The 15,309-nt window shown below is 52.6% G+C and overlaps 1 protein-coding gene across 1 annotated transcript; it reads left to right on the top strand.

The window, feature by feature from the left end:
- The first annotated feature begins 605 nt into the window (after positions 1–605).
- On the top strand, positions 606–15,053 carry PTCH2 (patched 2). The gene is made up of 22 exons (XM_063105432.1): positions 606–677; positions 1,156–1,348; positions 7,314–7,503; positions 7,610–7,679; positions 7,866–7,957; positions 8,583–8,778; positions 9,384–9,505; positions 9,650–9,797; positions 9,879–10,010; positions 10,100–10,255; positions 10,340–10,432; positions 10,797–10,922; positions 11,015–11,133; positions 11,240–11,588; positions 11,714–12,026; positions 12,119–12,261; positions 12,348–12,528; positions 12,658–12,938; positions 13,048–13,185; positions 14,079–14,221; positions 14,300–14,399; positions 14,786–15,053. The coding sequence occupies exons 1-22, from the start codon at positions 606–608 to the stop codon at positions 15,050–15,052; spliced, it is 3,624 nt and encodes a 1,207-aa protein (XP_062961502.1). The 3' UTR covers position 15,053.
- The last annotated feature ends 256 nt before the right edge of the window (positions 15,054–15,309 follow it).

Raw genomic sequence — 15,309 nt, 5'->3', positions numbered from 1 at the left:
GGGAAGAAAGTGTGGCCCTAATGGAGCCAGCAGACGCCGTTTCTCAGCATCGGCCTCTCCTGACTTGCACTCGGCCAGCGCCGCGCCTCTCGGAGATCTCCCTCCCGCCCTCGGGGGGTGGGGCGCCTGTGGGCGGGTGGACTGGCAGACTGGGAGGCGAGGCCGGGGTGGCCCTGCCTGGGTGGTCTCCTGTCCCGCCCCCTGCGGCGCGGTTACCTAGCAGCGGATCCGGCAGCTCGGCTCCGGGTAATTTGCGGGCCCCTCAGCCAATGGGAGGGCGTCGCCCCGGCCCGCTCTCTTTTTCTGGGGTTCCAGCCGCCTCCCGGACACTGCCGTCTCCACCTCGAGCCGCACCGTGCACACGGGACCCACTCCTCCGGCCGCCGCGGCCCACGGCCCGCCGCGCCCCGGCCCGCACCGCCCTGCACTCCGCCCCCCCCCCGGCCGCCGCCGCACGCCCGCACCCCACAGTTTCACGCCCACGCTTTCGTGGTCCCTATTGAATCCCCACGCGGGGCCCGGCGGTACAGGAGGGCCAGGCCAGCCTATGGGGGCGCCCAGATAACGCGGGTTGGGGGCGCCTGCGCCCCCCCATCCCCGCCAGCATGGCTCAGCCGCCGCCCCTCGGGGAGCTGCCCCCGGGCTACACACCTCCAGCTCGATCCACAGGACCCCAGGTGAGTAGAGGGAACGCTAGAGGAAGGAAGAGTGGGGCCAGGTCTGTCACTCGGGCCTCTTCAAGGTGTGATGACTTTTAAGTGTCTGCTGTGTGTCACCGAGTGTGTTAGAAAACAGAGGAAAGTTAGCATGACCAGACAAGCTGTGTGTGTGTGTGTCTGTGTCTGTGTCTCCTAGACACCTGGCCAGTAAGAGTGAGTGTGTCTGTGGGTTCACCTCTGGATCCACCTGACAACAGGTGTGTGTATATATGTATCCTACTCTCAGAAAAGGGTGTATGTCTTTCTCAGGGTGGGGTGGAGGCAGGGGGTAATTAAATCTTTTTCCAAGTTTGGGCTTGTGTCTGTGTAGGTGCTCCCTGTCTTGCATCCAGAAATCAAGCAGCTAGGGCTTGGCAGAGGGTGTACAGGGAGAGAAAGGAAGGATTTCATGCATTGTTACAGTGATGCTTGGTTAACCCTTCTCTTTCCATCCCAGATCCTAGCTGGGAGCCTGAAGGCTCCACTCTGCCTTCGTGCTTACTTCCAGGGCCTGCTCTTCTCTCTGGGCTGTGGGATCCAGAGACACTGTGGCAAAGTGCTCTTCCTGGGACTATTGGCCCTTGGGGCCCTGGCACTGGGTCTCCGTGTGGCCATTATTGAGACAGACCTGGAACAACTCTGGGTAGAAGGTGAGTTGTGGACACTGGCTATAGCTGCTTAGATATGGTGAGCCCAAGACAACAGGGTGAAGAACTGGCTACTGAGCCATAGTAGGCCTGGTGGGGCGCCTGCCAAACAGAACCTGTGCACCTGGGCATCTGGAAGCACTGCTCCCTCCCACACCTGTAAATGGACATCTGCAGATGGTGGAGTCCTATGAATAGGTATATAAAATATTCATCTAGAGGGCCGGCCTGTGGCTCTCTTGGGAGAGTATGGTGCTGATAACACCAAGGCCATGGGTTCGGATCCCCATATAGGGATGGCCGGTTAGCTCACTTGGAAGAGCGTGGTGCTGACAATACCAAGTCAAGGGTTAAGATCCCATTACCGGTCATCTTTTAAAAATATATGTGTATATATATTCATCTATAATTATATGTATTTATGTATCATTTATTGCCAACCTTCTATGTGTATTTTTGACTCTGTAGCAGCAGGGTTTGTTTACAAAGACAACTAAAACAAGACCTATCTTTCAGTAGCAAGTAAAGTAAAATATGTGCTGGGATAGCTATAATATAATACTAAACAATATGACTTTATTGTATAAGAAAAGGAGGGAAAGATCACTTCTGACCAGGAGAATCAGAGAAATTAGGACTAGAAAGCTAGGGAAACTGAGTAAATCATCTGACCTCCAGATGAGAGGACTTATGCATCCAGGTCCCCTGCAACCATTTAGTGGAAAAGCAGCACAGAATCTGCACTTTGAGGCAACAGGCAGGGTCAGATGGGATCAAATCCTCACTTCCTAATGGACAAAAATGATTTCTTATTAATAATTTCAGCATGACTCTGTTCTTTCCTGAAGCCTGGTTTCACATGGCAGCCTTTGACAGAAGCAAACTCCACTCTGTTCTTCCCTGGGAAATTTGCATTTTTGGGCTCCCCTCGACCTCCTCCAGCCCTGGCCCATGCCCAAAGCCAGGGGCCAGTTTGGAGTTTCACACCCTTAAATTATTTCAAATGCTGGCTAGTCCTCGGATCCAGAGCAGATGTTTCCTAGAGCCTGCCTGCCTTTTGGTCTCCCATGCGTCATCTCCACCCTACTCTCTAGCCCTCTGCAGGCTCTTTCATCCATTCACACTCTAGGACAGCCGTAGGGTCCAGAGCAGATGTTTCTCTGTGCCTGCCTACCCCCAGCCCCAGAACACACATGTGTATACACGCACATACACATACCCCCACCCACACCACCGCTGCCTGGGTGGTCCCAAATGACTCTTGGATTTCCTTCCACAACAGAGGCAGTCTCCCTCCCATTCCTCTTTCCCCATTCCCCAGATCTTCTCTGTCTAAACACTGTTTGAACCTCCATGTCTTCTCATCCTCTCTCCTGCACTCCAGCACAGGAGAGGATAGACACCATCAATTTTTTGCTGTTGTTTGGGGGAGGGTGTTTAAGACGATGGTAGTCCATTCCTAGGCTTTTTTCCTTTATTTCAGAATAGCGCTCTGTCCTTTATTGGCTGGGAGTGAGGTAAAAACAGTGATCTTTTTTCTGTAGATCTACAGCTGAGCCTTCTCTGTAGTTGAGGCTTCTCCCTCAGTGCCCTAGGCAGTGAGGAGCTGATCAAGGTGAGGACTGAAAGGAGTTCTCTGTTCCTTTTCCGTTTTGCTAATACAGAAAGCAGAGGAAGAAACAGGACATTGGCTGAGTTCTGGGCCAGAATTCAGGGTCCTCCCCAGCTTTGCCATGATGAGACTTGGAATGTGACTTGTTTGTCTTTCCCGGTCAACTTTAAAGCTAAAGGGCTCAGAGGTAGATTGTTCTTTAAAATAAAAATTATAAAATTACAAGCTGGCTGGTTAGCTCAAGTGGTTAGAGCAGTGGTGCCAATAACACCAAAGTCTGGGGTTCAATCTCTTTACCAGCCAGCAAAACAAAACAAAACAAAAATTACAACATATAGCCCAACTGGTATTTACAGGAATGGTGATAGAGATGGTTTGAAGTTGGAGCTGCCCTTGAATATGAGGGACATACAGCCATTCTGTTTAGAAGGCGGGGGATGGCTACGTATCATCCACTCTAATACCCAAGGCTAAAATCTTGGGAGTCAGCTCAGTTCTTCTTCTCGCTTACCTAATTGGTTGCTAAACCAGTAAATTCTTCCTTCTTCATCTCTCTCATAACAGACCCATACTTTCTACCCTTGCAGTCACTGCTCTAATTGAGGCCTTTTTCAGTCTCTGGCAATTCACTCCTGCTTGTATCATTTAGGATGCTTTTAGCCACATGAAAGAAGAAGAAAAGAGAGGAAGATTGATTTACTATCCTTTGTAACAAGAAGTCTGGCGGTAGGAACTCCAGGATGCTTAATTCAGCAGCCCATGGAATCAGCCAAGGACCCAGGTTCTTCCTGTCTTTCTCTTCTGCCGTCTTCAGCATACTGGACTTTTATCCTATGGCTTACCCCAAGGTGGCTGCTGCAGTGGCAGAAAAAGGAAGGTCGTTCCTGTCTTGCATCCCTTTCTGAAAGTGAGGTCAAATTTACCAGAAGCCTCCCAGCCAACTTCCCATTTGGTCTCTTTGGCAAAAACTGTGTAGCATCCTATAACTAAATCCTTCACTTGGCAAAGGCAGTAGAATTACTGTGATTGCCTTCTTAGACTAATCAGGTGTCACCCTCTGATGCTGGGGAGGAACCAAGCTGCCCTTAATCACTAGGCCTTTCAGAGGATGGCCAACAAAGTCAGAGTCTGTTAGAAACAAGAGATGAAAGAGCTGTCAGCCTCACCTTCAAATCTGCCTCCACACCGCCCCCCTGTGGTGTATCTAAATCTGGCCAAGTCGAGCTTAGAGCCCTTCCACCAAATTCTACCAGATTCTTTGGAGTTTCCAGAAACAAGTTTAAGCTCCATAGCACACATTCTAGGCCCTCTGTAATCTGACTCAGTTGCTTCTCCAGCACTGTCGCCAGCTCCTCCACGGCACACTTTTAGCAGTACCAAAACCCTGAGCCTTTGACAGTTCCCTTCATTCTCTTGGTCCAGAACCTCTTCCTGCATTCCCCTGACCAACTCTTACTTGGCTCTGGAATACATTCTTAGGAGATGAAAAAATCAGATTATTTCACTCTGCTCAAAGCCTACCATGACTCACTCCTATTTCACTCAGAGAAAGCCTGAGACCCTACAATAATTTATAGGCCCTTACATGTGAAATTTCTAGACCAAAGATGATGAGCATACACATTGCAGTATTGCTTTCCCCCAAATAGTGTACCTACCAAATTACACTCCCATGGCAAATTAGAGTATATTCCTGTAAACTAGCAATGAGTACTATCAATTTTTACATTTTTGCTAATTTGATAGATGGTAACTTGTTGCTGTTTTAATCTGCCATTTATAAGATTATAAAGTGGACTCTTTTGCCATGTTAGTTAACCAGTTATATTTTCCCTTTTATAAAGACACAAAAGTTATTTTTGTTTGTCTGTTTTCCCTAAGCAATAGACCTTAATTTTATAGAAGTTGTAGGTTTACAGAGAAATTGAGCAGAAAGTAAGGGCTGGCAAGTTAGCTCAGTTGGTTAGAGCACAGTGTTGTAACACCAGGTCAGGGATTTGGATCCCCATATGGGCCAGCCACCAAAAGAAAAAGGAAAGAAAATACAGGAAGTTCCTATACCCCCCCCCCCCCATATATATAGTTTCTCCTATTATTAACATGTTACATTAGAGTGGTACATTTGTTACAATTATGAACAATATTGACCTGTTATTATTAACTTGGTTTACATTAGTCTTCCCTATTTGTGTTGTATAGTTCTATGGGTTCTGCCAAATGCATAATGTCATGTATTCACTATCAGTATCACACAGAATAGCTTCACTGCCCTGAAAATCCTCTGTGCTCCACCTATTTATCCCTCCCTCTGTACTTCCCTCCTTCCCTGAAACTCTGGCAACCACTGACTTTTTTTCCCCCATTATGTCAAACATTTATCATTTCTTTGAAGGCACAAAAGTTTTTAACAAATGTGTTGATTTCAATGTTCTCCTTCCACTATTCTGTTTCCTCCTCACTCACCTACAGTCGTTTTTTCCTCCAGTTCTTTCTCTTTTTCTGGTACATCATTTCTCTCCCGGCAACCATTGAATAACAACTTCATATCTGTACTCACTATGTGCCAGGCAATTTCCTAAGTACTTTGCCTACATTGATTCTAATTCTGCCAAGGTAGGGACTGTCTCCAGTTTACACATAAGACAATCAAGGCTCAGAGAGAGTAAGTAATTTGCCCAAGGCACAGACTAAGGGTATCATAGCCAAGACTCAAAGTCAGGTCTGTACAGAGCCTGTGTCTTCCTGCCTGCACAGTACATCCCAGTTCTTCTGACCTTATTCCTGTCATCATCGTTTTCAGCTGAGGTTTATCGTTTTCTTTTCGCCATTTTTCATCCTGAAGATTCTTTATTCTCTTTGGTGTTATGTTTTAAATTGTCAGTGTTTCTTTCTCTTGCTTTCTTAGCAGATCTCTCTGGGTTCCTTCCTTCTCCAATGCCTCCTTCCCCACAGCAAACTCACTTACTATGGGGAGCTTATCTCTGTCCTCCCCTCCTTTCCCTTCAAGTGGCAGCCTCTGGCCTAAGCCTGCTAAAATAAACACTGCAGTACAGGCCTGGGAACAGGCATAGGGAAGAGTCAGGGAAGGAAGAAAAAGAGTAGGTGGAATTAGACAGGGAAGGGAAGGCAGGATAACTGTGCAAGACTGTATTCATGAGGGGAGGGCCAGGAGTGTGACGTGGGTAGGAGGATGGGATTATATGGGTAAATCTGTTGGGGGGTTCTCATGAGTGAGGAGATTATGTGGATTTGAAAAAGACATCCCAGGTAGGGCTAGAGTCTCAGAGAAGCAGTACATGTGGGTCCCGGGGTGTTAGTGACCAAACAGGGAACCCCCACCCCACCCCAATAGGTGGGAGCAGAATTGGGTCTGAGACTGGACCAAATCCACAAAGCCTCCAGGGGTAGGTTTGGCTCTGGCCCTCATCCTCCTCCATACCATAGTTAGGTCATATTCCCCCACAGGTTCCTCCCTCCCCCGGCCCTAGTTATAGAGCATGACTCCATGGCCAGCACAGTGCAGGACTTGAGAGACACTCAGATCAAGGAGACTAAGGCAGGCCTGGTATTGGGACTCCCTGTGATCTGGACCCCTCCTTCCCCTTGGTCCACTTTAATTTCACCTCAACCAGGGTACGTAGACTGATCCCATGTACTTCTTGCCTGAGAGGGAGCATCATGCTGAAAGACTGTCTGGGTGTCCCTCTTGCTCGTGCAACTGCAGGGCCCATTATTACCAGGCACTCCCATCCCTGCCCTCTTCCCAGAGCAGTTTGCAGAAAGGTATGTGGATATAAATTACTGCCCAGGGCAACCTGAACTAAGAACCAGCTCCAACCCTATACCTGTTTTGTAGGATACCCTCTCAATGGCAGCCTCCCTTTTGTCCCCTGTTGTCCCTCCTTGTCCTCCCCACCAGAGAAGAGAGGGATTGAGTGAGGGCTCTCTTACCAAGATGCCCCCATAACCCTAGCCCCCAGCCCAGGCCCATCTCATGCTGATTCTTTTTTCTTCTTTTTTAAAAAAATTTGGCTGCTACGTAATTCTCATTTTTAAATTTTTGCCCCAAACCCAGCCAATGTGGTTCATGCTTAAAACACTAGACCATACGAGAAATCCATAGAGCCATGCAGGTGAGGCTTCTTCAGTTCCCTGGCAGAGCTCCAGATTCTAAGAGAGATGGGGCCTGGGGAGTCAGCCTGGGCCATGACCAATCCATCAGGGAGATGGCAGGGGTTCCTCTCAGCGGCACTTTTCCCACTTGTCCAGTGAGGCCTCAGGGTTAGGACCCCCCTTGCCCAGAGCTCTGACCCACCTACACCCTTTCCCACCAGCTTTCTCTCTTTGCTCTGGCAGTGGGTAGCCGGGTGAGCCGGGAGCTGCACTACACCAAGGAGAAGCTGGGGGAGGAGTCTGCATACACCTCCCAGATATTGATACAGACTGCACGCCAGGAGGGAGAAAATGTGCTTACACCTGAGGCACTGGGCCTCCACCTCCAGGCAGCCCTCACTGCCAGTAAAGTGCAAGTATCACTCTACGGAAAGTGAGTCTGGCTGAGGCCCTGAGCAGCTGGGGGTGAAGCATGCTGTGGCAAGTCTGGAGTGGGAATCCCCTCTTCTGCTGATCTCCTGTGCCCCTGGCTATTGCAGGTCCTGGGATTTGAACAAAATCTGCTATAAGTCAGGAGTTCCCCTTATTGAAAATGGAATGATTGAGCGGGTGAGTATCCAGAGCTGTTTCCTGAGATGGGGTAGAGGTGGAACCTTTTCTGTGGTGTGGGAGGGTTCAGAGAGACTCCAGGGGGTTGAAAGTCGTGGGGGGGATTGCAGAGGGTATCCTCCAAAGGTCATGGGGAAAGGAGCTCAGGGACAGGATTGATGTGGCCTGGGGTGTCCCCCCTGGCAGATGATTGAGAAGCTGTTTCCATGTGTGATCCTCACCCCCCTCGACTGCTTCTGGGAGGGAGCCAAACTCCAAGGGGGCTCTGCCTACTTGCCGTGAGTGCCACCATATCTGCTCCTGGGGCGCTATTTCATCTCCTGGTGGGAGTGGTGGGGGTAAAGAGGATGATCAAAATCTTACCCAGGTTCTAACTACCTCTAGGCCAGGCTCGGAGCATGGGCTTCCCCTAGTCTGTCCACATCCTCCTCGCCTCTAAAGAAAAGGAAGATCCATCTTACTTACACAAAACAAAACACTAAGATCTGTAATATCTGAGCAAAGGAGAAAAAAAGATACCCAGAAGAGACTTTGCTGGGGGAATTAGCTAGGTATCAGTTAGGCTGTTGCCCAGGCCAAGAAGAAAACCTGTTATAAGCAGGTGCCTGTATGCTTATGTATTAGAACCAAGTGCGACAGCTGGGTAAGGGACTCAGTGGGGCTTTTCTGGGCCCTTTCCATTCTGATGTCCATCTCAGCCCCTTGTTGTATCCATTCCCAGCTCACTGCAGTGACCGGGTAGTCTAATGCAGCCCAGCAGCTCTGAGAAGCCCAGTCTTGCACACCCTCCACATGGAGGGACAATTAAGCAGATAAGAGGAGGGTGGGGTACAGCATGGTCCCATAGCAGCAGTTTGTGGGTAGAGATCCCTGACGTTCACCAACCATGGGCTCTCCCTGCAGGGGCCATCCGGATATCCAATGGACCAACCTGGATCCAGAGAAGCTGCTGGAGGAGCTAGGCCCCTTTGCCTCCCTTGAAGGCTTCCGGGAGCTGCTAGACAAAGCACAGGTGGGCCAGGCCTATGTGGGGCGGCCCTGTCTGCACCCTGACGACCTCCAGTGCCCACCTAGTGCCCCCAACCATCACAGCAGGCAGGTGGGTTCCAACCAGGTCCACAAGAGAAGGGCTGTTTTCCTTCCCTTTCCCCTCTTCACGTGTGCCTCTTTCTGAGAAGAAGCTGATTGTTCTCTGTGCTCTTCCCCCCATTTCCTGGACATCGTTACCCTGCCTCCACTGTGCTAGACCCCTAGAGTATTCCATTCTCGTTCAGTTCTCCTAAGGCACCCTCAAGTAGTATATGAGTCCCTTTTTCGTCTTGTAAGCCCAAACAAGGTTGGACTTATCAAAATAGACTTGTACAAAGAAACTAAGAACAAAAGAGCTAAGCACAAATATACCTTGTTTCCCAAATGTCTGTGTGGCCCTGTGAATGTGGTACTTTTTCCAAAACCCACCCAAGTTATGCCAGGACCTCCCAGAAGCATATTTTCAGGCCTCTGCTCCCTCTTGTGGCCTCCTGTCTGCAGGACACTGGCTATTCACTCTTTCGGAGTAGGAAAGAGGCTCAGGAGAATAGTTATCTGTACTTCAGGCTTACTGAGCTCCACAGTGGGCATGGTTCCTGGAGGTACAAGCCCAGGTACACCCAGTTATCCATGCCAGGGCCTAAAGTATCAAACCCCTTCTCTGTCCCCCTCCAGGCTCCCAATGTGGCTCAGGAGCTGAGTGGGGGCTGCCATGGCTTCTCCCACAAATTCATGCACTGGCAGGAGGAATTGCTGCTGGGAGGCATGGCCAGAGACCCCCAAGGACAGCTGCTGAGGTAGGGCCTCCCCAGGGAGTTGGCGAGGGGACTGGTACATGGAAATCCACCTTTTAATGCAAAGTAGTTTTGGCAAAAGCCCCATGCACAACCACCTGGTGTTTGGGTCAGCTGTGACCCCTAATTTGCCTGCACCCACACCAGGGCAGAAGCCCTGCAGAGCACCTTCCTGCTGATGAGTCCACGCCAGCTGTATGAACACTTCCGGGGTGACTACCAGACACATGACATTGGCTGGAGTGAGGAGCAGGCCAGCACAGTGCTGCAGGCCTGGCAGCGGCGCTTTGTGCAGGTCAGTGTGGACAAGGACAAGAAGGGGTACCTTGAGGCCATTCCCTTCTTCCAACCCCTCAGATCCACCCTGTCTCTCCAGCTGGCCCAAGAGGCCCTACCTGAGAATGCATCCCAGCAGATCCACGCCTTCTCCTCCACCACTCTGGATGACATCCTGCACGCATTCTCTGAAGTCAGTGCTGCCCGTGTGGTGGGAGGCTATCTGCTCATGGTGGGTCTTGCCCTGGCACCTTGTCCCCTCCTCTACCCAGTGCCCACTCTGGGAGCCCCTGTCCAAGATTGAGCTCTCTCTCCCCACAGCTGGCCTATGCCTGCGTGACAATGCTGCGGTGGGACTGTGCCAAGTCCCAGGGTGCTGTAGGCCTTGCCGGGGTGTTGCTGGTGGCTTTGGCAGTGGCTTCAGGCCTTGGGCTCTGTGCCCTGCTCGGCATCACCTTCAATGCTGCCACTACCCAGGTACACCAGGACTGCAGGGCAGACTTTGAGTGTCACTGCCAGGCTGCACAGGTCCTCCAGCTGCCAACCCCTCTGCCTCTCCAGGTGCTACCCTTCTTGGCACTGGGCATTGGCGTGGATGACATATTCCTACTGGCGCATGCCTTCACAGAGGCTCCACCTGGCACCCCTCTCCAGGTGAGGCCTCATCCTCTAGCCTGGGTTCATATAAGGCAGATCAGCATAGTGGTTAGGAGCCTCTTGATTTGAGTAAATTTGAGCTGCCAATTAACCTCTCTGTGCCTCAGTTTTCCCATCTGAAAAGGCGGGTAATAATAGTGCTTGTGGTCTAAGGGTGGTTGTGAAGTCAGTGAGATATTTCACCTTGAGTGCTTAGAACAGTGCAAGACACATATGTGGTACACAGTAAATGTTAGCTGCTATGCTGTTATTGCCCACCTCTGCCATCCCAAGTTCCTGAGCCTCTCCTTCACTCTATCTTGAGGACCCTAGGCCCCCCTCCTCTGTGACCTGAGGGCATGTCCCCACTCTGTCCTGGCAGGAACGCACAGGAGAGTGTCTGCAGCGCACGGGCACCAGTGTTGCACTCACATCCATCAACAACATGGTTGCCTTTTTCATGGCCGCCCTAGTTCCCATCCCTGCACTACGGGCCTTCTCCCTGCAGGTGAGGCCGCACAAACTGGGCGGGCTCAGGGTGGGGGCAGAGCTGGAGGTGTGTGTCATCCAGCCTTTGTGCCCCTCCTGTCCATCCCCCAGGCAGCTATCGTGGTGGGCTGCAACTTTGCAGCTGTGATGTTTGTCTTCCCGGCTGTTCTCAGCCTGGACCTGCACCGGCGCCACTGCCAGCGCCTTGATGTGCTCTGCTGCTTCTCTAGGTACCATCCCTACACCCCCATCCCCTTCTTCACTTGACCTCACCCCAGCTTATTCCCTCACCAGCACTTCAAGGCATAGACTTGTCATCCACTCTGCCTCTTCCAGTCCCTGCTCTGCTCGAGTGATTCAGATTCTGCCTCAGGAGCTGGGAGATAGGACAGTACCAGTGGGCATTGCCCACCTGACGACCACAGTTCAAGCCTTTACCCACTGTGAAGCCAGCAACCAGCATGTGGTCACCATCCTGCCTCCTCAAACCCACCTGGTGCCCCCACCTCCTGACCCACTGGACTCTGAGCTCTTCGGCCCTGGAGGGTCCACACGGGACCTTCTAGTCCAGGAGGAGAGGACAAGGCAGAAGGCAGCCTGCAAGTCCCTGCCCTGTGCCCGCTGGAATCTTGCCCATTTCGCCCGCTATCAATTTGCACCCTTGCTGCTCCAGTCACAGGCCAAGGTAAGACTGGGTGGGGCAAGGCAGAGGCTTAGTGTTTCTGGGCCCCAGGAAGGGCAGAGGACCTGGCCCCCACCTGAGGGCTGGAGTGCAGTCTGGGCCTCCGGCTTAGTTGCCACTTCCCACAGGCCCTGGTGCTGGTGCTCTTTGGGGCTCTTCTGGGCCTGAGCCTCTATGGAGCCACTTTGGTGCAGGATGGACTGGCCTTGACAGATGTGGTGCCTCGGGGCACCAAGGAGCATGCCTTCCTGAGCACCCAGCTCAGGTACTTCTCCCTGTACGAGGTGGCCCTGGTGACCCAGGGAGGCTTTGACTACGCCCACTCCCAACGCGCCCTCTTTGATCTGCACCAGCGCTTCAGTTCCCTCAAGGCCGTGCTGCCCCCACCTGCCACCCAGGCACCCCGCACCTGGCTGCACTATTACCGCAACTGGCTACAGGGTGAGAGACAATGAGACCAGTAGGGAGGGGTGCTGCAAGGAGAAGTTCCCTGGGGCTGCAGGCTAACTGTACCCTGTCCTGTTCTCCCCCAGGAATCCAGGCTGCATTTGACCAGGACTGGGCTTCTGGGCGCATTACACGCCACTCATACCGCAATGGCTCTGAGGACGGGGCCCTGGCCTATAAGCTGCTGATCCAGACTGGGGATGCCCAGGAGCCTCTGGATTTCAGCCAGGTTGGGGGAAGGCTAGAATGGTCAGGGAGCGCAGAGGGGCTCCAGGCCTCCTGGGCCCAGGCTTTCAGCCTTCTCTGCTTCTGCAGCTGACCACAAGGAAGCTGGTGGACAAGGAAGGACTGATTCCACCAGAGCTCTTCTACGCGGGGCTCACGGTGTGGGTGAGCAGTGACCCCCTGGGTCTGGCAGCCTCACAAGCCAACTTCTACCCCCCACCTCCTGAATGGCTGCATGACAAATACGACACCACTGGAGAGAATCTTCGCAGTGAGTCCTGGGGGAGCTCAGCAAGAGCCTCAGCCTCAGCCCGCACAGGCCCTGCCCCTGAGACCCTGCCTGCTGTTCCCTGTGCTCACTCGCCCCCTCCCTCTTGCTGCTCTCCCCTCCTCTCTGCAGTCCCGGCAGCCCAGCCCCTGGAGTTTTCCCAGTTCCCCTTCCTGCTGCGCGGCCTCCAGAAGACTGCAGACTTTGTGGAAGCCATCAAGGGGGCCCGGGCAGCGTGCGCAGAGGCAGGCCAGGCTGGGGTGCACGCCTACCCCAGTGGCTCCCCCTTCCTCTTCTGGGAGCAGTATCTGGGTCTGCGGCACTGCTTCCTGCTGGCTGTCTGCATCCTGCTGGTATGCACTTTCCTCGTCTGTGCCCTGCTGCTACTCAACCCCTGGACAGCTGGCCTCATAGTGAGTACTTGAAGGGGTGGAGTCAGAGAACCAGTGGCACTCCCACCTGTCCCTGCCCAGCCCGTCATCCCTCCTGTCAGGAACCCTGGGTGAGTCCTGCCCTCCCCAGGTGCTGGTCCTGGCGATGATGACCGTGGAGCTCTTTGGTATCATGGGTTTCCTGGGCATCAAACTGAGCGCCATCCCCGTGGTGATCCTCGTGGCCTCCGTAGGCATTGGTGTCGAGTTCACAGTGCACGTGGCTCTGGTGAGCACCTGGGGGAGGGACGGGTCAGCTGACTCAGTATTCAACAAATGTGGTTCAAGAATCTTCTATGTAGGGCCGAGCCCGTGGCGCACTCGGTAGAGTGCTGTGCTGGGAGCACAGCGACGCTCCCGCCGCGGGTTCGGATCCTATATAGGAATGACCGGTGCACTCACTGGCTGAGTGCCGGTCACGAGAAAACGACAAAAAAAAAAAAAAAAGAATCTTCTATGTCCTAGGTACTGTTTAAGAACTGGAGAGGTAATAGCAATACAGTATTTTTTTTTTTTATTTTGATGGCTGGTTGGAGAACAGTCTTTACCTTCAAGGAGCTTATATTCTAGGGGGTAGAGATAGACAATAAACAAGTAAACAAATAAGAAGCCATTTCGGTAGAGAGAAGGGGACAAAGGCCTGTCTGGAATGGGTTAAGGACAGAATGGAAGGTGAGAAAATGAGAACAAACAATTATTATTATTATTAATATTATTTTGGCAGCTGGCTGGTATAAGGATCTGAACCCTTGACCTTGCTGTTATTAGCACAACACTCTAACCAGCCAGCTTCCAACAATTATTTTGAATGGTTTTACTGTGAAGGGGATCAGAGAAATGGGATGGTAGCTGGATGTTTATTTACAAATCAGGTGATAGGCAACAGTCTGCTCCCCCTATTCTGGGCATCTCTGTGTGTCTAAGCCCACCAAACACATCCATTCAGTGTTACCTAAGTGGACCCAAACATGCTTCCTGGACCATTCCCAGGAACTCAGTTCACCAGCCTTCTGTGGGCCAACACATGGGTAAGCACTGGGAACAGATAAGTAGCACTGGTGACATGGATGAGCTAGCCATGGTTGGCAAAGGAACAGCTCCAAGACCACTCTGTTCCCCCAGGGCTTCCTGACCACCCAGGGTAGCCGGAACCTGCGGGCTGCCTGTGCCCTAGAGCATACATTTGCCCCTGTGACCGATGGGGCCATCTCCACATTGCTGGGTGTGCTCATGCTTGCTGGTTCCAACTTTGACTTCATTGTAAGGTAGGTGAGGGCTGCGGGTGAGAACCTACCCACGCTGGCCTCAGGGCCTGCCCAGGCTGACTCCACACCCCCACCCAGGTACTTCTTCATGGTGCTGACAGTGCTCACACTCCTGGGCCTCCTCCATGGACTTGTGCTCCTGCCTGTGCTGCTGTCCATCCTGGGTCCCCCGCCAGAGGTGACCACACCCTCTCTCTGCTCGCAGCCCAGGGGATGGGATGGGGACAGGCAAGGGAAGGAACAGAGCCAGGACAAAATGCCCTCAGTGTCCAACGGTCAGGGTTTGGCTCAAAAGGGCTCTCCTCAACAGCTGCCACTGGATGAAAGTGGCAGCCTCCTCCTTTCCCTAGACAGCATGCTCCTGCCCCTCAGCCCTCCTGGCTTCTTCATAGGACCTACCTTAGCCTTTTAGGATCCAGAACAATGTGCAGGGTTTGCTGTAGGCCTCAACATCCCATTGCTTGTCAGCTCTTGAATCCTGTTGGAGGCCCAGCTTCCCAGCAGTCATGGTGATCACCAGGGAAGTGCTAAAGGGGACTCACTGGGGCTGGTGTCTCTCCCCAGGTGGTACAGATGTACAAGGAGAACCCAGAGGTCCTGACGCCCCCAGCTCCGCGGGGAGGTGGGCTCACGTGGGGGATGTCCCCCACCCTGCCCCAGAGCTTTACCAGAGTGACTACCTCCATGACCGTGGCCCTCCACCCACCTCCACTGCCTGGTGCCTACATCCACCCAGCCTCTGATGAGTCCACTTGGTCCCCTGCTACCACCCCAGCTACCAGTGGCTCTGCTAACCTCAGCTCTACGGGACCATGTCCAGCCACTGGGTGAAAGAGCAGTTGAAGCCTGGAGACTCTGTTTGGGCCCCATGAAGTCACTGGGAAGCAGTGGGTGGATACTGAATGCAGGATAGACCCCTTGAGGGCCCTGCTGCTGCTGCTGTCTGTCTATGTGCATCCCCTCCCCTGACTCAGCCATCACAGACCTCCCTGATAGCCATACAGAACAGCTACCCATCAGCTCTGAGCAGCCTTGCACACAGGTCTGTGTGTGCTTGTGTCTGTGTCCAGGTGGGGGTGGAAGCCAGC

The sequence above is a fragment of the Cynocephalus volans genome, chromosome 8 (assembly GCF_027409185.1).
Source record: "Cynocephalus volans isolate mCynVol1 chromosome 8, mCynVol1.pri, whole genome shotgun sequence".
Taxonomy (NCBI): domain Eukaryota; kingdom Metazoa; phylum Chordata; class Mammalia; order Dermoptera; family Cynocephalidae; genus Cynocephalus; species Cynocephalus volans.
The sequence above is the reverse complement of the archived record's forward strand: the minus strand, read 5'-3'. Positions and strand labels throughout refer to the sequence as shown.

Coding starts and splice junctions, on each gene's coding strand:
- PTCH2 (XM_063105432.1), top strand. CDS start 606: ATGGCTCAGCCGCCGCCCCTCGGGGAGCTGCCCCCGGGCTACACACCT. Junction 7,680..7,865: donor AAAATGGAATGATTGAGCGG/GTGAGTATCCAG, acceptor CCCCCCTGGCAG/ATGATTGAGAAGCTGTTTCC. Junction 10,011..10,099: donor TGGGAGGCTATCTGCTCATG/GTGGGTCTTGCC, acceptor CTCTCCCCACAG/CTGGCCTATGCCTGCGTGAC.